At 36.9% G+C, this 25,807-nt stretch overlaps 1 protein-coding gene across 3 annotated transcripts in view; it reads left to right on the top strand.

Annotated features, from left to right (window-relative positions):
* The window catches only part of LOC150086931 (hepatocyte growth factor receptor-like), a 193,660-nt gene that overhangs the window by 117,116 nt on the left and 50,737 nt on the right, over positions 1-25,807 (top strand). For all 3 annotated transcript variants that reach the window (XM_090372829.1, XM_090372831.1, XM_090372830.1), the window contains exons 11-13: positions 11,272-11,541; positions 14,960-15,124; positions 22,687-22,945. In XM_090372829.1, coding sequence (XP_090228955.1) covers positions 11,272-11,541; positions 14,960-15,124; positions 22,687-22,945 — 694 coding nt within the window. The remainder of the gene's footprint in view (positions 1-11,271; positions 11,542-14,959; positions 15,125-22,686; positions 22,946-25,807) is intronic.

Here is a 25,807-nt window from a genome sequence, read left to right as displayed (position 1 = left end):
ATTTGATGAATTTGAGGTATTGCTCAAAACATCAAAGGCAGATATTGTTGGGATATCAGAGACGTGGTGTCACACAGATATAAGGGATGCAGAACTGCAATTTGGGGAGTACAACGTCTACAGAAAGGATAGACAGGATAGGAAGGGGGGAGGGGTTATACTATTAGTTAAGAAACACATAAAAACCAAGGAAGTGAAGCCAGTCGACATCGCTGGACAGTGCAGTGTTGAGTCAGTTTGGCGTGACATAAGCATTGGGAGATCAAAATTGAGAGTAGGAGTGTGCTATAGGCCTAATGACTCTGATGAGTATAATAAGGAACTGTACAGGGAAATAGAGTGGGCCAGTAAATCAGAGAGTCTTATAATGGGAGATTTTAATTTCCCAGATATTGACTGGAATTTGGGGGCTGGTTACTCACACACTAGCAGGGCTTTTGTGGATTTATTGGATGATTGTTTTCTACATCAGCATGTTCGGGAGGCAACTAGAGGGAGGAATACTCTTGATTTGATTATCAGCAGTGATTCTTCATGCATTAAGAATCTGCAGATAAATGAACCACTAGGTGGCAGTGATCACAGTGTGCTGAAGTGGGATTTACTCAAAGAGGTAACTTCCATTAGGGGTAAAAGGAAGGGTTATTACTTCCGTAAAGGCGACTACGATGGACTGAGACAGTATTTAAATTCTATACAGTGGGACCAACTGATGATGTTACCAACAGCAAATTCAAAATGGGAAGCATTCAAAGAACTTATCTTGGAAGCTACTAGGCTTTACATACCAACTAAGAAATATTGTTCAAGGTTTAGACCAAAATGGATGTCAGATGAACTAATGAGGCATATGGCAGAGAAGAAAAATGCATGGGATACTTACAAATTAACACATGACACAGAAGCCTATGATAGATACAAGTTGATATGCAACCAAGTTACAAAGGAAGTTAGGCAGGCGAAGGCAGATTACGAGAAATCTTTGGCAAGGGATGCAAAGAAAAACAGCAAAGAGTTCTTTACTTATGTAAACTCTAGAAGGAAGGGGATGAATCAGATTGGTCCACTTGATATTGATGGGTCAACTGTTGATGATCCTGCTCAGGTAGCTAACAAACTAAATGAATATTTTGCATCGACATTCACACATGAGGAGTTATTCAGCAAGGGGAATGCCAGAGGTGTATTCAACTCTAGCAGTAAGCTACAGAATCTTGAAATAACTGGGAGTAAAGTGGAGGAGAAACTGTTGAAGATAAACACAAGAAAGGCACCCGGGGTGGATGGGATCTATCCAGTTATATTAAAGGAGGCAGCAAAGGAAGTAAGCAAACCCTTAGCCATAATTATGAGAGCTTCCTTGGACTCAGGGGAGGTACCCATAGACTGGAAATGTGCAAATGTGACCCCAATTCACAAAGGAGGATCAAAGGCTGACACAAGTAATTATAGACCTGTGAGCTTAACTTCTGTTCCAGGAAAATTAATGGAGGCACTGGTTAAAGAAGCACTGCAGGATCATTTAGACAAGACTTCAGTTATAGCTCAGACACAGCATGGTTTTGTTAAGGGGAAGTCTTGCCTGACCAACTTGATTGGATACTATGATGCAGTCACAAAAGAACTGGATGCAGGGAATAACTTTGATATTATATACTTGGATCTTAGAAAGGCTTTTGATACTGTTGCACATGGAAGACTGCTACACAAATTGGAGCAGTGTGACATTGGAGGCAAATTTCTGCTATGGATAAAGTGGTGGTTGAGGGGGAGAAGACAGAGAGTGGTAATCAATGGACACTGCTCATCGTGGACTAATGTTATTAGTGGAGTCCCTCAGGGCTCAGTGTTGGGTCCATTATTGGTTTCTGTATTTATAAAAAAATGATATTGATGATGGTATATCAAGCTTAATGTCCAGTTTGCAGATGATACAAAGGTTGGCAGGGTTGTCAAGGACACTACTGACACTATGCTGCTGCAACAGGATCTGGAAAGGTTGAGCAGATGGGCTGAGAGGTGGCAAATGAAGTTTAACATTGACAAATGTAAAGTACTACACATGGGAAACAGCAACCCCAGAGCAACGTATCAACTCTGTGGTACTACACTGACAGTGGTAGAGAATGAAAGGGACTTGGGGGTGGTTGTGCAGGCAAATATGAAGTTCTCTGAGCAGTGCAGACGGGCTGCAAGAGTAGCTCATGGAGTATTGTCAATGATATACAGGAATTTTTCCAGCAGGGATAAGGAGGTGATTATTCCATTGTATAAGGCAATGGTCAGGCCACACCTAGAGTACTGTATACAGGTCTGGAGGCCTCATTTCAAGAAGGATGTAGAGCCGCTGGAACGAGTACAGAGAAGGGCAACAAGATTAGTGAATGGAACAAAGGGGGTGCTCTTACGAAGAAAGGCTTAAGTTTTGCAAATTACAGTGTCTGGAGACTAGGCACCAGCGAGGTGATCTGATAGAGGTGTATAAAGCCTTGAATGGTTTAAGCATGCTCAATGCTGATGGGATTCTTCCTCTAGCTCAGAAAAATCACCTGAGAGGGCATAAATTCAAATTGAGGAAAGACAGATGTAGGATAGACGTGAGGAAATTTGCCTTTAGCCAGCGGGTGGTTGGTTGGTGGAACAGACTTCCATCCCTTGTGGTGGAGGTTGATAGCCTAAATAAGTTTAAGGCTCAGCTGGACAGGTATTTGGAACGAACAGAGGGGTGAAGTGGAAGTGGGTTTTTTTTTTTTTTTTTTTTTTTTTTTGGCTGATGCTGCATAAGCTTGCTTTCTTGCATCAAATGCCTCTGCTAATGCTAATTTGTTTGTATATTTTGTCTCGAAAGGTGGTATAGTTGGCTTCAATTAAGAGTTTAATTAAGTGAAAAAATTTCCTTAATAGGAAGCATTGTATAATTAATCGATATCGATTGATTATTTAACATATCCCAAAGAATATTTAATGTGTATTCAATACACATTAGAAGTTACCTCGTTATATACGAATGTATATAACGAGGTAATGTCTAGTGAGAATAAATTATCATTACCGCCAAGTCTATAGTTCTTAAGGTTATTAAATAGCATATCGCAGTTCTTAATCCCAAATTGTATCACCTGTCTAAAGGGTTTTATAATGCTATATACATGTGTGGCCAAGGATGAAAATGCCAAATTTCTATAGGAAACAATAGGCCGAATAGGAAATTGGGTCTTATGTAATTTTACCTGACCAAAAAGTGCAGGAATATTGTATATTCTGGCCTTCAATTCCTTTAACTGAGCCATAGTAATGTAGTCGTTTTTTCGATACGTGGTTAATGTTTTATTGTATTGATTGCCCAAATTGGTAAATAGTGCTGGGTCTACTTCAAGATAAGTGGAGGGATCTGATGCAACTGACTATAACTTATTAATATAACCAGGTTTATTGAGTATTACCACTCTATCTCCTTTATCAGCTCTCTTATAATAATATCTTTATTTTCCCAAAGTTCAGGTAAAGCTGAACTGTCATGTGTATTCAATTTAGGAAGTCACGTTTCTTGTATGTTATTCACCACCTGGTTTAACTTGTTGAATAAATAAATCTTTTTGTGGAACATTACGAAGTCCAAATTCAATATCAATTACGCACTGTTTTTTAGGTTGTTTTCGAGGTGGTAAATTGTAATTTAATCCTTTGGATGAAAATGAAATCTGGTCCTGCTATAGCGTATATGAGGAAAGATTTGTAACTTATTTATATGTCAGTTCGTTGAATGTTGGGCAAAGGGGTATACGCTATTGCAGGACCAGATTTCACTTTTATCTAAAGGATTAATTTACAATTTACCACTTCGAAAACTACCTAAAAAGCAGTGCATAATTGATATTGAATTTGGACTTCGTAATGTTCCAAGAAAATATTTATTTATTCAACAAGTTAACCAGGTGGTGAATAACATAAAAGAAACGCAACTTCCTAAATTGAATACACATGACAGTTCAGCTTTACGTGAACTTCAGGAAAATAAGACATTATTATTCAGAGAGCTGATAAAGGAGATACAGTGGTAATACTTAATAAACCTGGTTATATTAATAAGTTAGAGTCAGTTGTATCAGATACCTCCACTTATCTTGAAGTAGACCCAGCACTATTTACCAATTTGGTCAATCAACACAATAAAATGTTAACCACGTATTGAAAAAACGACTACATTACTATGGCTCAGTTAAAGGAATTGAAGGCCAGAACATACAATATTCCTACACTTTTTCGTCAGGTAAAATTAAATAAGACAGGATTTCCTATTCGGTCTTTTGTTTCCTACAGAAACTCGGCATTTTCATCCTTGGCCACACATGTATATAGCATTATAAAATCCTTTAGACAGGCAATACAATTTGGGATTAAGAACTACAATACACTATTTAATAACCTTAGGGACTGTAGACTTGGCGGTAATGATAATTTATTCTCACTAGATGTTACCTCGTTATATATGAATGTAAATGTTGAATACACATTAGATATTCTTTGGGATATGTTAAATAATAACTCAATACTGATTAATTATACAAAGCTTTAAGGAAATTTTTCACTATGTATATAAAGTGCTTAGCATCATAATACACAGCCATTTCTGAATAAACAGAAAATTTTTAAGGTGGCATCGTTTTAGGTTATATCTCATATTGTGAATGCCTTCACAACGAGTTGCCATGATATTGCACTACTTCGAATAAGTAACGCTTCACCTAAGGAGAAGACTAGTGTTACTTATTCTCAGATAGGTACCACCACCCAGACAGCACTGTTTCAGGGCTATTTGGCCCTTCGTCAGTGAGTGGGTAGGTACCCAAGTGATGCAATGATGGCAAAAACAGTTATGAAGTATAACTCCACAATATGAGAGATGCCTGATGGTGTATGATGTATTTAGACTAGGCGCATTTAGGGTTAGAGCCTCAAGCTGCGAACAAATTTAGACTATGTATATAAAGTGCTTAGCATCATAATACACAGCCATTTCTGAATAAACAGAAAATTTTTAAGGTGGCATCGTTTTAGGTTATATCTCATATTGTGAATGCCTTCACAACGAGTTGCCATGATATTGCACTACTTCGAATAAGTAACGCTTCACCTAAGGAGAAGACTAGTGTTACTTATTCTCAGATAGGTACCACCACCCAGACAGCACTGTTTCAGGGCTATTTGGCCCTTCGTCAGTGAGTGGGTAGGTACCCAAGTGATGCAATGATGGCAAAAACAGTTATGAAGTATAACTCCACAATATGAGAGATGCCTGATGGTGTATGATGTATTTAGACTAGGCGCATTTAGGGTTAGAGCCTCAAGCTGCGAACAAATTTAGACTATGTATATAAAGTGCTTAGCATCATAATACACAGCCATTTCTGAATAAACAGAAAATTTTTAAGGTGGCATCGTTTTAGGTTATATCTCATATTGTGAATGCCTTCACAACGAGTTGCCATGATATTGCACTACTTCGAATAAGTAACGCTTCACCTAAGGAGAAGACTAGTGTTACTTATTCTCAGATAGGTACCACCACCCAGACAGCACTGTTTCAGGGCTATTTGATGTATGTATGTGAATATCTACTCGAATATCCACTTGTCCCTATTAGACTTAGAAAAGCAAAAAAAGGTAGAGGGAAAGTTATAGTAGGAGTGGAAGAGGAAAAGAAACAGTGTAGAAGAATGAAAGGGACAGTAACTCCTTCAACTCACACCACTCAAAAACTCATAAACTCCTCGAATAGGCAACGCTTCCCCAGTGGAGAAGGCTGTTGTTACCTATTCTCAGAAACTCCGGACATCATCAAGCTCCCCCTAGCAGCACTGTTTCAGGGCTATTTGGCCCTTCGTCAGTGAGTGGGTAGGTACCCAAGTGATGCAATGATGGCAAAAACAGTTATGAAGTATAACTCCACAATATGAGAGATGCCTGATGGTGTATGATGTATTTAGACTAGGCGCATTTAGGGTTAGAGCCTCAAGCTGCGAACAAATTTAGACTATGTATATAAAGTGCTTAGCATCATAATACACAGCCATTTCTGAATAAACAGAAAATTTTTAAGGTGGCATCGTTTTAGGTTATATCTCATATTGTGAATGCCTTCACAACGAGTTGCCATGATATTGCACTACTTCGAATAAGTAACGCTTCACCTAAGGAGAAGACTAGTGTTACTTATTCTCAGATAGGTACCACCACCCAGACAGCACTGTTTCAGGGCTATTTGGCCCTTCGTCAGTGAGTGGGTAGGTACCCAAGTGATGCAATGATGGCAAAAACAGTTATGAAGTATAACTCCACAATATGAGAGATGCCTGATGGTGTATGATGTATTTAGACTAGGCGCATTTAGGGTTAGAGCCTCAAGCTGCGAACAAATTTAGACTATGTATATAAAGTGCTTAGCATCATAATACACAGCCATTTCTGAATAAACAGAAAATTTTTAAGGTGGCATCGTTTTAGGTTATATCTCATATTGTGAATGCCTTCACAACGAGTTGCCATGATATTGCACTACTTTGAATAAGTAACGCTTCACCTAAGGAGAAGACTAGTGTTACTTATTCTCAGATAGGTACCACCACCCAGACAGCACTGTTTCAGGGCTATTTGGCCCTTCGTCAGTGAGTGGGTAGGTACCCAAGTGATGCAATGATGGCAAAAACAGTTATGAAGTATAACTCCACAATATGAGAGATGCCTGATGGTGTATGATGTATTTAGACTAGGCGCATTTAGGGTTAGAGCCTCAAGCTGCGAACAAATTTAGACTATGTATATAAAGTGCTTAGCATCATAATACACAGCCATTTCTGAATAAACAGAAAATTTTTAAGGTGGCATCGTTTTAGGTTATATCTCATATTGTGAATGCCTTCACAACGAGTTGCCATGATATTGCACTACTTCGAATAAGTAACGCTTCACCTAAGGAGAAGACTAGTGTTACTTATTCTCAGATAGGTACCACCACCCAGACAGCACTGTTTCAGGGCTATTTGGCCCTTCGTCAGTGAGTGGGTAGGTACCCAAGTGATGCAATGATGGCAAAAACAGTTATGAAGTATAACTCCACAATATGAGAGATGCCTGATGGTGTATGATGTATTTAGACTAGGCGCATTTAGGGTTAGAGCCTCAAGCTGCGAACAAATTTAGACTATGTATATAAAGTGCTTAGCATCATAATACACAGCCATTTCTGAATAAACAGAAAATTTTTAAGGTGGCATCGTTTTAGGTTATATCTCATATTGTGAATGCCTTCACAACGAGTTGCCATGATATTGCACTACTTCGAATAAGTAACGCTTCACCTAAGGAGAAGACTAGTGTTACTTATTCTCAGATAGGTACCACCACCCAGACAGCACTGTTTCAGGGCTATTTGGCCCTTCGTCAGTGAGTGGGTAGGTACCCAAGTGATGCAATGATGGCAAAAACAGTTATGAAGTATAACTCCACAATCAGGCATCTGATTGTGGAGTTATACTTCTTTGGGCTGGCTCAGAAATACAAATATACTTCAAATATTCAAATATACAATATACAAATATACAAATATACAAATATATTTATACTTCTTTTTGCTTTGGGCTGGCTCAGAAATACAAATATTAACCAACAGATTCTTAAACAGGGGTTACCCACTTGCTACTATAGACAGAATTAGGGTACAAGCTATGGATAGAATACAAAAAATATACCAACCAACAATAGTTATATCAAAAAATACTTTATTTCTGACCCATATGTTGAACAGGCACAAACAACTTAACTGATTCTTTAAAGATACTGAATTTAAAATTGTAGCCAGGCCAATACAGAAATTACACACTATACTGAACAATCACTCAGTCCTTTCCTCATTTGAAACACAAATAAATGACCTGGTATACAACATTTCTTGTGGTGATCGCGATTCATCTTATCAGGGTTCTACGCGGTTTCCTCTGAATTTTCATGTTAATCAACACGCAGCCTCAATTCGTGCTTCTCTCGTTCAGCAGTGTCAGAATTAGCCTTTCATGCCATTAATGAAAAACATACTTTTTTATTTAACGAGGCCAAAATACTTAGTGACCAAAATAATTATATGAGACTACTGATTGCAGAAACCATCAAAATTAAATTACATGAGAATTCTGTTAATGTTTGCTGGCCATATCTAATCTCTGACTTGTGGTCTTTACGCACATGAGCAAAGACAAATATCCCTATTTAAGTTCCATGCTCATCCCTATTCAGTAATTTTCATTCTTGTGATCACAACATAACGGTCAAAAAGCATTGTCAGCTTCAGGAAGGAAAATCGTTTTGCAATTTTTTTCATTAAATTAATTTTTTACTTAATTTTTAATTGCGTTAAATTGATTTTTAATTGTGTTAATTTGATTTTTAATTATTGTTAATTATTTCTTACTGTAATGTAAGATTTAAAATTTTTTAATTGTTTGCATTTTAATTTCTAGAGAGTATCATATGGAAGTGTTCTATGTATCATATTGAGGTAAATTTTTTTTATTCTTTTTCAAATATTAATGGAGGTGAAAATTGTGTTGTCCAGTGTAATGCAGTAGGGAAATGAATAGTTTCTGAATCCCATGGTTCTTAAAACAAATTTTTTTTCTGACTGAGATGATGTGTTAAATGAATATTAAAGAGAAAGGCTATATGATTGCTATTTTTATATTGTCATTATTGTAAAAAAAAAAAACACCAGTATGGAACCTTACATCCATTTGTATTTAAATATAAAAAACATTCAGCAAGAAATATTCTTTTGGTTCCACTTTATATAACTTCTAGAGTTGTTGAGTTGTGACAGTCAATACTATATTCAGTTAAGATATCAAGGACTAGCCTGCTCTTTGACATTTTAGTATAACTAGTCTGTCTTTAGAAACACCACACTTCTGAATAGAACCAAGGGAAAATAATACATTTCGTATTTGGGGTTGGGTTTGCAATGGACAAATCTTGTTATAATTAAAGCCAATTTCTTAATGCACAAATGTTATGAGCAAGTCCAATTGTGATTACAGTGTTTTTGTGCAAGAGGAGGAAATTATCCAACCTGTATAGTATATATGAAACAAACTGCAGTGTAATGAGGTATGTCATTTCAAGGTTATACTGCAGTTGATATCTGTGTGGTGGTGGTGGTGGTGCACTGTGCATTAGTTTTGGGATAATCCTTGTAGCATAATCTAGCTATGGTCACATCTTTTTATTTTTTTAATAGTATGCATTGAATACAGATAAGCATATTGTTCTACATCATAGAGCTGGCCTATCCATCATGGCTTATCAATTTCCTTGTTCATCAGTTGCGATGTTCACTAATTTACTAACAAGTTTAAATATGATGGTGTGCCAAAAAGTAATGCCTCTTAGTTCATAACCTTAGCCCTAGGTGTTACAAGTTCCAGTTAGGTTCTTCACGCAGCTAATAGTGTCTGGTTAGTATGCATGCAGCAGCAGTTCTGTGTGATTGTTTGTTTTAAATGGAAGTATCTTTGAACATGCAGTTCAAAACAATATGCAGGTATTGAGTTTATGACTACTGAAAATGTTAGTATAGATTCAATTCAGTTCAGCAAATTGAGACATGGATACACTCACAAAAAAATAATAAAAAATAATTAAATGAATAAAGCAATGTGACAGTGTATAACCACACTGTAGCCACACAATATTAGTAAGAATTTCAAATTTCATTGCTGGAATATGAAGTTAGTTTTTTTTTTTTTTGTTTTTTTTTTTGCCAAATGAAGATGTTAAAGCAGCTGTGAAGAAATAGCTGACCAGCTGAAAGACTTTTACTTGAATGGCATGCAAAACCTTGTTAAGCACTGGACAAATCTATTAACAAGCACAGCTTTTTTTTTGTCTCTATTTCAAATGTTATGCAACATGAGGTTATTTTTCAGTCTTCCCTTGTATACAGGGTGATTCACTACCAGTGCGACAAACTCTCAGGAGGTGTAGGAGGCACAAAGACGAATCGGAATCACATCGCATTGCAGGGTCCAAAATGCCTTCGTCATGCGGTAGAGGACGTTGAACAGGAGGTCGCGTGAACAGCAATCCCGCTGGAAGTCAGCATTTGCGAACCGTTTCTGTTGAAGAAACCAAGTAGGAAAAGTCCTCCGGAGTGGATAATCCGCAGGCTCCAATGATTGGACGCGTTGCAGATGGTATGAACTCATTTGGTTTGTTGACAGTATCCTCCATACAGTGGATTGGGAAATACCCAATTGTTGGCCTATCGCTCGAGTACTCGTACTCGGATTGCCTTCTGCAAGACGTAGGACATTCTCCTCATTGTCTGGCGTCCTCGTCGTTCGCTCTCGATTCATGGTACCTCTCGTGAAACAACCAGTCTCACGTAACCTTCTGTGCACACGTGCAAAAATCGTATGATGAGGAGCACGCCTGTGCGGGAAACGGCCCTGGTACAAGCGCAGAGCGGTGCGCCCATTACAGTCCACAGCTCCATACGCAAGGTGCATGTCGGCCAGTTCACCATTTGAATACTCATCCATCCTACTACCTCGGGAACCGGTTCGCAAATGCTGACTTCCAGCAGGATCACTGTTCACGCGACCTCCCGTTCAATGTCCTCTACCGCATGACGAAGGCATTTTGGACCCTGCAATGCTATGTGATTCCGATTCATCTTTGTGCCCCCTACACCTCCTGCAAGTTTGTCGCACTGGTAGTGAATCACCCTGTATATTGCTATTTATTTCTAAATACATTCCATTTTCTTAAAAATAAAATACCGGATTTTATAATGAATTTGCTGTTATGATATGGTTTAAACTGCTGTTAAGCTCTGATGTACTAGTTGGAAGTGAAAAGCATTTTTTAAGGACTTGACTACTCTTCTTTCTTGGCTATAAATCATTTTAATTTGGGATTTAAAACTAAGCAATTCAACTACGTTATATGACTTCTTTTATTTTTTAGTAGCAAATGAACAAATTTGCTACTAAAAACCTTGCCATGCAAATTCACTAATTTCTATTATAATTATGATTTTTTTATAGTAAAAAATGTGGTATCCTCATTATTTAGATTATAAGAATTTTATAATCCATATAGTCTCACTTCATTGTATACTAGTTAAAATATGAATTTTATTTAATCTCTGTGCTTTGCTTAAATGACATTTTCTGGCTGCCGAAATATTGCTACTACAATTGATACTGATTTTCTTTTCAGTCATGCATTATCTCAAACCCAAATGGCTCTGAAATGATTTGTTCCACTCCGCCGTTAACTGATTCTTCTCAACACGCACCCACTTCACGAGCACCTGTTGTTGCTCATATGGCTTTTGCTATGGATGGTGTTAAAAAACTCAGAGAATTTCCACACCTTAATCCACAACTTTCTCAGTTGCTTTATTATCCAGATCCAGTATATCATAAATTTCAAGGTTCAGGTGGTGTAAGGAAGTTTCCTGTGGATGAGTCTCAGTTGGATATCACAGTAAGGTTTTATTTATTCATATATACACCGATGAGCCAAAACATTATGATCAGTGAGTCATTATGCAAATTGAAGCAATTGCAGGTGAACTACGGTGTGGGTCAGGACACAGTATAAAAAACACCTGATACTGAGCTCCGTTAATCAGTGTTACTCTTGTTCTTCAGATGGGAAAGGCAGCAGACTTAAGCGAATTTGACATAGGCCAAATTGTAATGGCCAGACAACTGGGTCGGAGCATATCCGAAACGGCACGGCTGGTGGGGTGCTCACGGTCAGCCATGGTAAGTACCTACCGAAAGTGGTCCGAGGAGGGGAAACCTATGAACCGCCGGCGAGGTGTTGGACAACCACAACTGATCGATGCTCGAGGTGAGCAAAGGCTCTCTCTGATGATACGTGGCAACAGAAGGGCAACTGTGGTGCAACTTCCCGGTAATTAGAATGCTAGTGATGGGAGTAATGTGTCACAACACACAGTACATCGAACCCTGCTGAAAATGGGGCTGCGTAGCCGCAGGCCGCTCTGAGTGCCCATGCTAATCACGATTCACCGATCAGTGCCTTCAATGGGCACGCAAGCATCGAAACTGGACCTTGGGTGATTGGAAGAAGGTCGTCTGGTACGATGAATCACATTTCCTGTTGCATCGTGTGGATGGCTGGGTACGTGTGCGTCGTTCACCTGGGGAAGTGATGGTGCCTGGATGCACCGTGGGATGAAAACAAGCCAGTGGCAGCGGTGTCATGCTTTGGGTGATGTTCTGCTGGGATATCCCGGGTCCAGTCATCCATATGCTGGGCACTCTGTCTATCACCTACCTAAACATCATTGCTGACCAGGTACACCCTTTCATGACAACGGTCTTCCCCTCTGGCAGTACCATCTTTCAGCAGGATAATGCACCATGCCACACTGCCTGGATTGTTCGAGACTGGTTCGCCGAACATGAAGAAGACTTCCAGGTATTGTCCTGACCTCCAAATTCCCCAGACATCAATCCCATCGAGCATCTGTGGTTTGTGTTGGAACAGCAAGGACCTTATAGGAGTTAAATGATCTGCTGGTTGTGTGTTGGTACCAGATACCACAAGGCACATTTAGAAATCGCCATGCCTCACTGGGTATGAGCTGTTTTGGCTGCACATGGAGGACCAACATCATATTAGGTAAGTGGTCATAATGTTTTGGCTCATCGGTGTATGTGATATGTCTTAAAAACATAATAAACAATATTCTGTATACAGTAATACCCCGAAGTTACGCGATAGGTGGGTCCGACGAAAATCGCGTAAGTCGAATTCGCGTAAGTCGGGGTACAACTTTGCATATAAATACATATAAATTTTGCTTAATTGGGACCAAGGACTAACATAAACACTAGTTTAGAAGAAAAATATTAATAAAATTGCAGTTCTTTGTACATATTAATACAAAATATGTATTAAAAAAACAAATTACTTACGTTAAAAAGTTATTTCGATGTCGATGGCTTCATAAAATCTAACAAATTCGTCTGACGACACAGCGCGTTCTTTTTTTCACGCAGAATTTCTTCGTAGCAAGCTAATAATTTTTTTTATTCCTTGCTTTGTAGCTATAACGCGTTCTACGTTGGAGTCTATGTTTTCTAAAATTTTTAAGCCCTTTACAATTGAGCCCTTTTCAATTTTCAACCTGTCAAGTTTGCAATTGTCATGTGCTTTTCGCCGTTGCTTCATTTAGGCCTGTAGCACGTGCAATATCACATGGTCTTTCATTTTGCTCAAAGCGTTTCACAATTTCATATTTTTTCTCTCGACAGAGGCGGACTGGCCATAAGCCTTACCGGGGAAACCCCGGTGGGCCAGTGTGATTTTGGCCATAAACAATAGTATGAGGCCACTATAAATTTTCCCGGGTAAGAACTTTTGATCCAGTCCGCCTCTGTTTATCGATAATTGCTTTTCTTTTTCTCTCTGAATCTGCAGTGTCTTCACCAGGATGCTTCCTTTTCACACCTTTTAATTAAGTATTTTACTCATTTTTAGGGAATAAAGCACAATTACAAAACGAGGAGGCACGCTTGATACGCATAAACAAAGCTGCGCGCATGTAGCAACTGAATAAACAACACCATAAAGGCAGAGATACACTATTAACACCTCACATTTCTAGGGGTTACTACCATAAAACAATAAAAATCCAGTTGCGTTTCTGCTAGTGAAATCTGTTATAAACTGGTAGTAAACTCGATCTAATTGCATTTGCGATTATACCGATAGCTGGAATTGTGTTGGTTTTTACGTTATTATGGTGAAATGTGTTTCCCCTTCACTGATATAAAAAACATAAAAGCAACAAATTTGAATTTTGTTCATCTTTCGCTCTCATTCTCCGCCGTCGCACCGTATATCGATAACATATGAAAAACGACCTTGAAGATAGTGGGCGGCAGCGTTGCCAAACGAAAGAACCGCGTAACTCCGAGTTCGCGTAAGTCGGGGTAGCGTAAGTCGGGGTATTACTGTATTGTTATGCTATGTTATGTAGAATTAAGAAATGATTCCTTTAGTTCTTAGATATTTATTTTAATTATTGATGGGTTATAAATATTGTGTGTGTGTATATATATATATATATATGTTCCTATTAATGGAATTCAGTTTTAAATATTGCTAATGATAAATAATTTCCGTATAAAAGCAGATGAAATTAGTAGATATTTATTTGTTTTATTAATAAATTTTGTTAGATAAATTCATTTGTGTATTGTATTTATAAATAACTGATTATTCTTTTTAGATCACATTTCCATGGCAGAGTGGAGTTGTTACTTACAACTAGGATTGCTAACCATATATAAATTTATGGACAGTCTATAAAAAAAAAAGCTAAAATTTTACATGTCCATAAAATCCATAAAAATCTTCAAGTGTCCATAAAAGTGCACTACTAAGAAACTAAAGAATATACATCTTATGTACAAGTACAAGTAACCCTCGTATAAAACAGTAGTTAGATTCCTATAAACTCTAGCGTTAGCGGGAAACTGTGTTATACGTGACCAAGAATCAGTACATAAAGGGGGGGGGGTTATGTTCCAAAAGCTAACAAAAATACACCATTTTTTTTTATAACTGTCAGAAACTTAATTTTTATTAAAAAATAGTAGTATTGTATTCTTTATTATTTTAGTTGCTTTTGGTTGGTATTCAGTTTTTGACAAGGTTATGGACCGATAAATGTTACAGTAGTGCTTAGATGGTTACATATGTACATCTGCACAGCCCATATATATTTGTGCACATAATGTGGTTATGTGCACAAATATATCAGCTGTGCAGGTGTTTCATGAAAGTCATATATTTGTGTGTTATTAAAAATTATATTTGCATAATTTTCTTATAGGTTTTATTATGTTTTCTCTGCTTACAGGGTGAAAATCTGAATTTGGCTCATAATCCAAAAGACATCCATATTATCATTAATGGTACAGCATTTTGTAACGTTACCCAGTTAACAGCAGTTACTGCTCACTGCATTTTACCACCTCTAAAATGGAACACAAGCAGCTTCAATAGTTCCAGAGTTTCTGTTGAGGTGAGATTTTTTTCACTTATAACAATCATATCCTCTTCTTAGCAGTATATAAAATTTGACTGAAAATGTAATAATTTTCTATCAGATTATTTCTCTATGTGTGATTATAAAAGTAGTACTCTTTGTTGTAATTGTTTTCATTATTATGAGAGTCATCCCAGAAGTAATGCATAAAAGCACTTAATTTATAATGTTATTTTATAACATAATTTACATTAAAACCATTAATGTAGTCTCCTTCATGCCTTATGATTGCTTCCTAATATTCAGGTAATTTTTGAATGTCATTTAACTGTCTGCTGAAATTAAGCTGTGTGATGCATTGGGTCATGGCTGCACTCATTCCTTCTAAAGACAGAAATCTTTGTACTTGAGCTTGGGGAATAGATTGTAATTGCAAGGACTTATATCAGGACTATAAGGAGGGGAATGAAGGTAGTGCTTCCCACCTGTAATGAGTGAAAACAAGCTATACACACTGTGTGATATGAGGCCTTGTGTTGTCATGGTGTATGAGCACATCAGTTTCCAACATCTGTGGCTGCGTGTGATGAATTTTTTGCCATAATTTCTGATGAAGAAATGTTGCATTGTAGTTTCTAGTTACTGATCTTCCAAGTGGCACATGATCAGCAGCAGTAATGTCCTTGTAATTGTAGACTGTGATGGCCATTTGTTTCACATTTGATTGTTGCTTGCAACATTTAGAGGGGTATGGCAAAGACGAATGCTTCCGTTCAGGTTCAAACTCACATACCCATGGCTCATCAATGACAACAATTTGTTTTAAAAACTCTCTACCTTCTTGTCAGTAATTGCATTACAATTCTTTATGCTTTTCTTGTTCATTTGACAACAAATATAGGACCCATTGAGCACTGATCTTTGCTTTTGTAACACTTCAGTTAAAATTAGGTGAACAAGTGATTTGGTTATTCTGTATTTGTTAGCTATTTCTTCACAGATTATGTCCATCTTTCTCCAAAATGGTAATAATCTTGACTGCTGATGTGTTGCCTATAGGTGCTTTTGGTCTACTGGAGTGTTGTTTATCTTCAACACTGGTCTGACCTTGATGGAAACTTTTGAGACCAACATGAAATTATGCTATGATCTATTGTTGCCTCACCACACTTCTTGCAACAATTTATATTTTTGTGTCAGCGTTCAACTGTGTAAAGTTTCAATTTTGATAAAAGATCTTTTTTCAGAAACTAAGGTTAATCTGATCTGAAAGAATATCACCATCCACTTTTAAAAGCCTCTGCACAAACATTCAGTGTAGAAACTCCTGTTCAAGCACACTAATGTTGAGGTTAAACTTCAAATTATTATCCTAATAAATGTCAGTTGCACAGGCATATGGAGTGCAGTGTACATTATTTTTGTGAGATAATTATTGTTATTATTATCATGATACAATGAAAATACAAGAAAGAGAAACTAATTGAAGAAATTGAAACGCTTATCCCTGATAGGATAAAATCTTTATTTCTGTAAGAGTTGAATGGATGGCAGGTAAGTAGATATCATGAAATGATATCTACTTACCTGCATCACTTCATCAGTGATCACAAAGACATGAATAGGAGATTACATTTTCCTTTTAAAACCAATTTTTAATAAAAACATTTTAATATCCTGTTCATAAATAATACAAATATTTATTATAGTTTTCAATTTCAAAAGAAATGTTTGTTTCCAAAGAAATGTTACAGTTTCCAAAAAATTGTTTCAGAGGAATTAAGATTTAAGTTTCAAAAGAAATTTCTTTTTTTCTTTTTACCATCAGAAAACTTCCTTTTTTGCCAATTTCTAACCAGCTTTATTACAAAATGCGATCATAAAAAGTTGAGGGACTGAATTTTTATCTTGAAAGTGCAGTGTTTAAGTGACTTGCAACTCTTTGTTGCAACATGTTCAGTGACTCATCTTGACATAGTAACACAAAAATCATCTGTTATCTGCAGTCAGTCTGTATTAGCATGTGTTGATATTTTCATGCAGTCATGCTTTCATGTTTGCATTTAACTTTGCTTTCAGTTAGCAGTTTATAAGTATTTTCAGCTATATTTTAATTTCTCACAGCATAAAGGCCACTGTTATGCAAATTTATTGCATTGGCTCACTAATTATCTATTCATGATGGTTTTGATGTGCACTAATTTATTTCATTTTCAAATATAGTAATTCCATGACTGTCTTGGCCTTGTGTCCTTCTGAGGTGGTGGTTCAATGGTCATTCTGTTTTACTCTATTTTTGCTTTATGTTGTTGGTCATGTTGTTGTGGTAGGTTTCTAGTTCATTCTCATAATGATGTTTCATAAAATTTGGCCATGAATGCTATAAAGGGGATGTGATGTTGCTAAATAAAGAAATTGACTGCCAGTTGTTTTAATTGCTGGTCAACTTCTAAATTATTTTAATCTCAGTTTATTTTCTTCTCCTTTCTTCTCTCTTTTTTTATAATAACTGGGTTTCTTTGTATTCACTTAGCTAGTTTTGCTATTCAGCTAAAATACTTTTAATTTATGCATTTTAATATCAATATATATATATATATATGTATGCTTTTATTTGTTAATACACATAAGAAAGCTGAGTTTGTAATTTGTCAAATTGTAATATTTGTGTAGGTGAAAGCAGAGACAAACAAACAGGTAGTGTCTTTTGAAACTTAATTTCTTTTAAAACTGAAGTTTAAACATTTTATTGTTTGTTTGTTATTTGGTTTTTAGGAGTATTAGTAACTAAGGCCATATTGCTCCGGGAATATGCGGTGGTCATTCCCTGACCTTTCCGCATCCTCCGTATTTGATGATGACGGGCTCGAACCCCGGTCTAATCAAGAAGCGTGTGCTATGCACTGCTGCTCCTTCCCACCTGGCTACAGAGGCGCCTCACATTTTATTGTAACATAATAAATATTTGTATTATTTATGAATAGGATGAAATGTTTTTAAAAGTAAATTGCAATCAATTTCCTATACATGTCCCAGCAAAATTCTTATTCTTCTGACTTAAGTCACTGATGAAATGATATGGAAAGTTATCATGAGATGTTCTGAATGTACCAATCTACAAATTATTCACTTTGAGAAATAAAGGCAGCCTTTATGTTATTCAGGAAGTGCATCACAGTTTCTTCTTATAATTACAATTTTAAGTGTGTATTATGCCATTTCAAGAACAACTTAAAACATAAGAAATTCAGAGGAACAATTTTAAATACAGAAACCGAATTATTTTGAATAAATAATTAAAGAGCCAATATTTTCATAAGAATAAAGAATTTATTTTCAAATATATCATTTTTTTGTTTTAGTAAGAGTGTCAGTACTTAGATGAGATCTCTAGGTTTTTATAACACCAGTTGATGCTAGAAATATGTACATGAGTTGCAATCATCCTTAATAGCACTGGTGACAAAGGGTATAGGCAGTTGCCCACTTCACCCACACTCTTCACTGCCTTGAAAAATTTCAAGCCCAGCTTATATGAATATCCAGAAATTTAAATTAACCTTAGACCTTGGCACATCTAGTACAATATCTTAGCAATAAATAAACTCATACACCAACCATAAGAATAAGTATTTTACTGTAACTGAAAATTTACAAATTAAAATAAATAAAATTACTACACTATGTATTTACAAAAACTGATATTATAATAAATTAAATTATGTACATTGTGAAAACATTAAAACTGTAACAAAATCCTTGCAATAAAATATACTAAAATAAACCGGATTAAAAGCGATAAAAACGATAAGAAACCTGGAGCTTTTGGAAGCATCGGCTTCCTTTCTCAGCAGTAACAAAACTTCCTGCAACACTTCCTTATATAACAGGCTCACGGTACTTATACACATGGTTCAGTCGGCAGATGGTCTGAACCTGCAAGCGGAAACAGCTCGGGAGCGTGCCAAGCAAAACCGTTCATCCATAATTAGGACAATGGTTTCAAACAGAGGATGCATACGCATACCTCTGTCCCTATTCATGATATTATTGTCGGATGAACTGATTCGTAAGCTCTTGAGCCATTTACAGGTCCCAGAACCCATGTGATCGATACACAATAACTGCATCCTCTGGGGAGATTTGATGCTGCCTCTCCCAAAAATGCTCGGCCACAGCAGACTTGTTGTAATCAGCGGTTTTTATAGCATTTGCATGCTCCCCCAGATGATCCTTGAGCCATTGTTTTGTCTTGCCCACATAACATTTTATCCAGGCATTTTATCCTGTATACCACTCCACTACTCAGGTCCTTTGCTATTGGGTCTTTTACTTGGGACACAACTATGCGCAGCTTCCGCCCGGGAAGCTGCACACAGCGTGTTTTATAACCACGCAAAATTCTCGCTAGATGCTCAGTAACGCCCAGATAGTAAGGAATGTATGCGGTATCTGGGCATTACTGAGCATCTAGCGAGAATTTTGCGTGGTTATAAAACACGGGTTTGGTCTTTTCCTCTTCACACTGAAGAGGAAACAGGGCTTACCATCGAGAAGGTGTGCACGGGTGGATTTTAGGGAGGCAGGCCAACCGAACATCTCCTAAATATTCTGTAATAGAAAGATATTGGATCCAACAGAGTGTCTGAGTGTCTGATAACACACAGAATACCTGTTCCCCCTGTAAGCCCCAGGAGTGATGTAACATGTCAAAGTGATGCCATTCCTGGTGGTGCTCTGAGCTTGATAATCTCCAGAGATGGGTACACCAGGTGAGAAAGGAATATTAGAGATCATGAAGGAACTGGCCAGTAAACAAAGTAAATGTACTTAGAGAAGTACATTTATTTTGTTTACTGGCCATAGAAATAGCTTATAGAAATCTGAGGAACACTTACACAGCTGGACATGACAACTAGTGGCAGGCACTAGTTGTTACATCCGTCATTGCTGACCCTTGAAGCGTGGCATTCCAGATTGTCACTAATAAATTTCCAAGAGGTGACATCCTTAATGCAATTATGACTGATGGAACTCTAACCCATATTTGGGAGGGTACCGTAAAAAACACACCAGATGCCCTGTTACAAACCGATAGCAAGGCCTTAACATCTGGTCAAATACGAGCACTGAACCACCTTTCATCTCAGATGAACTAAAAGCAGCAATTTACAGTATCAAGTCAAATAAATGTCCTGGCCACGATTTCCCAGAGATCAAAAAATTTGCTGTTAGCTATCCAGACCATTAACTAGAAATTATTCAACAATTGCTTAGCAACAGGAATATTTCCTAACACCTGGAAGTAGGCAAATTTTAGGCTCATTCTGAAAAATCTGGAAATACCATTGATGGAACCATGATGATGTGGCATTTTATCATGTACCATTGACCTGAGCCAGTCTTGTGCTGACTTCCCCAAACTCCTGAACTAGCAGTTTCCCTGAACCCTTAATGCATCCTCACTGGCATTAGCAAAAACTCTTGCACCTCCTCTGTTTAAGTGAATGCCATCTTTACAAAATAAATTCTGTCCAACTACTAAGGCCAGCCATGATGAGAAAAATTTTTCCTCATAAGTTTTGAAAAGGCCCCTCAAACCTAGAGTTAATCCACAAGGCTTTCATCATAAAATCCTTCCTATCATGTCTGGACAGAATTGCAGACACAAGAACATTTTGTCCTATATTGTGATACTTTTCAACATGTCCTTATATTTCATAAGCATTTCATCAGTTGTTTAAGCTTTAACACGTGATGAAATGTTTATGATTGGTATTTTAGATTGGTCCCAACCTGTATACTATGTACCCACTAGTCCCATTACAAGCTGATAAATTGTTTGTTACATCATCAGTTTTTGCTCTTGGTAGACATACTCTGGTTCTGTGCCATTTATTTTTTTACAGATATATTCCATGTCTCCCTAACAGTTGAGTCCCCAAGTAAGATAAGACTATCCAGGGGCAGGCCATCCCGAGGGTGCAAGGGGTACAATGCACCCAGGCAGCAATGGATGTTCAAGGGGCACCTGAAAACCTGTAACTTACATACCCATATGAAGAAAATATTAAAGGGGGTGCCAAATTGTGATTGGCACCCAGGTGCCACATACCCTAGGAATGTCCCTGTGGAACCAAAGCATTTTGTACCAGTTGGTCCATTTCTGGGGGGCTGGATTCAGGAACACATCACCTAACATAGCATCAGCTACTTGAGTTACTGACAATCCCCCAAACTGAATTTGCTGTAGGACATCAACTCGTTTCCTCAGCAACTTAATCATGCCTGACAATATGTTGAGTTTTGAATTAGTTCATCACACCCCCTTGCTGAAAATAATGTTTCTCCATCAGCTACCCAGCATACAGCAACAAGTGCAAGCAAAAAGGTCCATAATTCACAGGAGAATCACTGCTATCAATTCTGCCATCAGTTACAACACAGTTTGGCATGATGTGATTCACTTTTCTAATTAAAAGTTAAAATTATAAAATATTGTACTGACTTAAGAAACTATTTATTTATTACACTTCAGAACACTAAAATTGGCAGTTATAGTTTGCTAAATTACAATCTTTTAGTCTCAAGTAAAAAGGTTCTGCCAAAATATTGATAACAAAGTCTTATCTGAATATCCAGCTGTGGCTTTCTTATTGAAACACAAAAATAACCTGACCTACACGACTTTGGAAATTTATTAATTATAAGTTAGTACATAAGTAAAAAAAATTAAAAAAATTATTTCTAGAACTAACCTGTTATGAAGAGGTTCCAGAATTCACTAAAAGTCTTGAGTTGGGTTGAGGTGACTCCTGGATTTCCTCATTCTGGTTTCTGGTGTAATCTCAGCCTGCAGTTTCTCTGCTTTCAAGCTTTATGGCCCTCTAATGTATTGACCTTCTAAGATGATGGCTTGTCATTTATAAATAAAATTGTGGGACAAGCATATTGTGAAGCAAGTCTTGAAATGATGTGGTTTAGTGGCCAACACCATTTTTATAGGCTACATAGATAATTTGTTACAACATAAATTTTGATTGTATATTTGCAAATTATAAAAATTGGAGAGAGAGTAAACATAAACAATTTTCATCTTCTAATTTACCATAACAATTACAGTAGTGACAAAAATGTTATCTTAATATTGTTTGCTAGTGTAAAGTTATTAATGCACCTATATTAAAATTGTTATCTGTGTTTTTTTTTTTTTGCACAAAAAATTGAGATAAAGCTGTTGAAGAAACTTTTTTGAAACTGTGATGTTATAATAATAATTACATGGGCTCAGTAGCTCATTAGCTTACTCTTCTTGTTAATAATTAAAATAGGAATGAAAATTTTGCTCTCATACAAGGCAATAGCCACATATAATGAATGTATGTAAAAACCTAGAGATCACGGTAGGCCTTCCTCTTAGTAGAATTTCTTTTGGTTCAGTATTTGTTTTTTGTTTATCCTTCAAGAGAAGGATAAAAGTTCCTTAAGTTATTTTAAGAATTTAAAAAAAATTTTATTCTCTTTTATTTTATTTTTTGTAAAGGTGCTCTAAATAATTGCTTATATCCTATAGCCTTTATTTTTATTATTTTTTTTAGGTTCGCACTGGTAAACAAAGTTTTAAGTTGGGCTATTTGGAATTTGTAACAAGAATGCCAGTATCCTCCACCACGACTATTATAGCTATCATTATTTCTGTATTTATAGTTCTAGTGTTGTGTGTTTTTATTATTATTTACTTGAGAAAGCGTAAAATGAAAAAAATAAAAGCCCATTCTTCTTATCGAGTTACTTATACCCCTGATAGAAATGGTATTGATGGTCGTGGTTCATCAAGACGGAGACAGGAAACTAATGGTAGGCACAATTTAATACTCTGTACAAAATATTCATTTTAAGGTGGGGTAATCTTTCATTGTGACTAACTAAAATATCATCCAAGTCATGCTCTTCCCAACTCTTTTTTTTTTTCTCAAAAGCTGTGTTAAAAATTTAATTAATTCTATGTGCTGGATAAGAAGGTTGAAGTTAGTGAGGTACCTGTTTTCATTATTCATGAGTTAGTGGAACAGTAAGCAATATAGAGCACATAAAAGTGCAATAGTTCTACAGATATAACTTAGTATTATGACCCAGTAATCTATGAATTAGAAAATTTGAGACAAATAATGTTAGCTTTAAATTATCTTTTGCCCGAGATGTTTTGGGTGTGTGTTTGAATTATTTCAAAGACAGTTCAGGTCATCAGTGAACTGTATATTTTAAAGGTTGTTTTCTCTGTTTTGCAGAATGAAAACCACATTTTTGCTGATGAGAAAAACTCTAGCTAGAAAAGACCAGCTGAGTTCTGTGGCATTGAATTGTGCCTCCATTAATCAGGCAAATTCCTAGTCAGAAGAAGACATTTACAGCATATTAGTATTACTACTAGCAAATGATACAAGGAAGCAAGCTTAGCATTAGCATTAGTAGGGCATATGATGCAAGAAAGCAAGCTTTTATAGCATCAGCCAAAAAAAACAAAAAAAAAAAAAAACACCCTTACCATTTCACCCATCCATTTCACTCCAAATGTTTGTCTACTTCTGTTTGAACTTATTTAAGTTACTGACCTACCTCCACTACAACAGATGGAAGTTTGTTCCAACTATCAACCACCCGCTAGCTAAAGGTAAATTTTTACACATCTGTTCTACAATTCTTTCCTCAGTTTGAATTTATGGCCCCTCAGGTGAGTAATCTGAGCAAGAGGAAGAATCCCATTAGTATTGAGCTTGCTCATTCCATTCAAGGCCTTATACACCTCAATTAGTTCACCTTGCAGGTGCCTAGTTTCCAGAAGCTGCAATTTGCAGAATTTAAGCATCTCTTGGTAACACCAACCCTTTGTTCCCCTCACCAATCTCGTTGCCTTTCTCTATACTTGTTTCAGCAGCTCTACATCTTTACTAAAATGAGACCTCCAGACCTGTATACAGTACTGAAGGTGTAGCCTGACCATTGCCTTATACAAGGGGACAATCACCTTATTCCTGCTAGCAAAATTTCTGTACATCATTGGCAAGACACCATGAGCTACACTTGCAGCTTTTTTGCACTGCTCAGAAAACTTCATATCTGACTGCACAATTACCCCCAGGTTCTTTTCATTCTCAACTACCCTGAGTGTAGTACCACCCATTTGATATGTTATTCTGGGGTTACAGTTACCCATATGCAGTACTTTACATTTGTCAACGTTAAACTTCAGTTGCCACCTCTCAGCCCATCTGCTCAACTTTTCCAGAGCCTGTTGCAGTAGCGTACTATCATTACTGTCATTAACAACCTGCCAACTTTCGTATTGTCTGAAACTTAGACATTAACCCTGATACACCTTCATTGATGAATACAGAAAACAACAGTGGGCCCAACACCGAACCCTGGGGACTCCACTAATAGCAGTAGTCCATGAAGAGCAGTGTCCACTGATTAACCACTCTCTGTCATCTCCCACTCAACCATCCCTTTATCCATTATAGCAACTTGCCCTTAATGCCATACTACTCCAATTTGTATGTGCAACATGTGCAACAGTATCAAAAGCAGTCTTCCATGTGCAACAGTATCAAAAGCTTTCCTGAAATCCAAGTGTATGATATCAAAATTAATTTTTGCATCCAGTTCTTTGTGACCACATCATAGTATCCAATCAAATTTGTCAGACAAGGCCTCCCTTTAACAAACCCATACTGTGTCTTAACTACTACTGCAGTCTTGTCTAGATGATCCTGCAATGCTTCTTTAACCAGTGACTCCATTATTTTTCCCGAAACACAACTTAAACTAACAGGTCTATAGTTGCTTGAGTCAACCTTTGAACCCCCTTTGTGAATTGGGGACACATTTGCACATCTCCAGTCCTGTTTTCATATGGGGACTTCCCCTGAGTCTAAGGAAGCTCTCATAATTATGCTAATGATTTGCTTACTTCCTTTGCTGCCTCATTTAATATAACTGGATAGATCCCATGCACCCCAGGTGCCTTTCTTTTTAACTTTTTCTGTTTAACTTCAACAATTTCTCCTCCACTTTGCTCTCACTTATTACAAAATCATTTAGTTTCCTGTTAGAGTTTGATAAACTTCTGGCATTCCCCTCCTTGAATAACTCCTCATATGTGAATATAGATGCAAAATACTCATTCAGTTTATGAGCTACCTGAGTATAATCATCAATAGTCAAACCATCTATGTTAAGTGGACCAATCTGATTCATCCCTTTCCTTCTAGAGTTTACATAAGTAAAGAACTCTTTGCTGTTTTACTTTGCATCCTTTGCCAAAGATTTCTCGTAATCTGCCTTCGCCTGTCTAACCTCCTTTGTGGCTTGATTACAGACTAGCTTATATCTGTCATAGGCTTCTGTGTTGCCTGATAATTTATATGCATCCCATGCATTTTTCTTCTCTGCCACGAACTGCATTAATTCATGTGATATCCATTTAGGCCTAAACTTTGAATTCCCAGTATTTCTTAGTTGATATGAAATTCCTAGTACCCTCTAAGATTAAGTCCTGGAAGGCTTTCCATTTAGAATTCACTGTTGGTAACATCATCAGTTGATCCCACTGTATAGAATTTAAAAACTGTGAGACCACTGTAGTCACCTTTATGAAAGCAAAAACCCTTCCCCTTACTCCTGGTAGTTACATCTTTAAGTAAATCCCACATCAGTACA

Source organism: Mastigoproctus giganteus, chromosome 4, assembly GCF_048544385.1.
Source record: "Mastigoproctus giganteus isolate SK-2022 chromosome 4, ASM4854438v1, whole genome shotgun sequence".
Lineage (NCBI taxonomy): Eukaryota > Metazoa > Arthropoda > Arachnida > Uropygi > Thelyphonidae > Mastigoproctus > Mastigoproctus giganteus.
The sequence above is the reverse complement of the archived record's forward strand: the minus strand, read 5'-3'. Positions and strand labels throughout refer to the sequence as shown.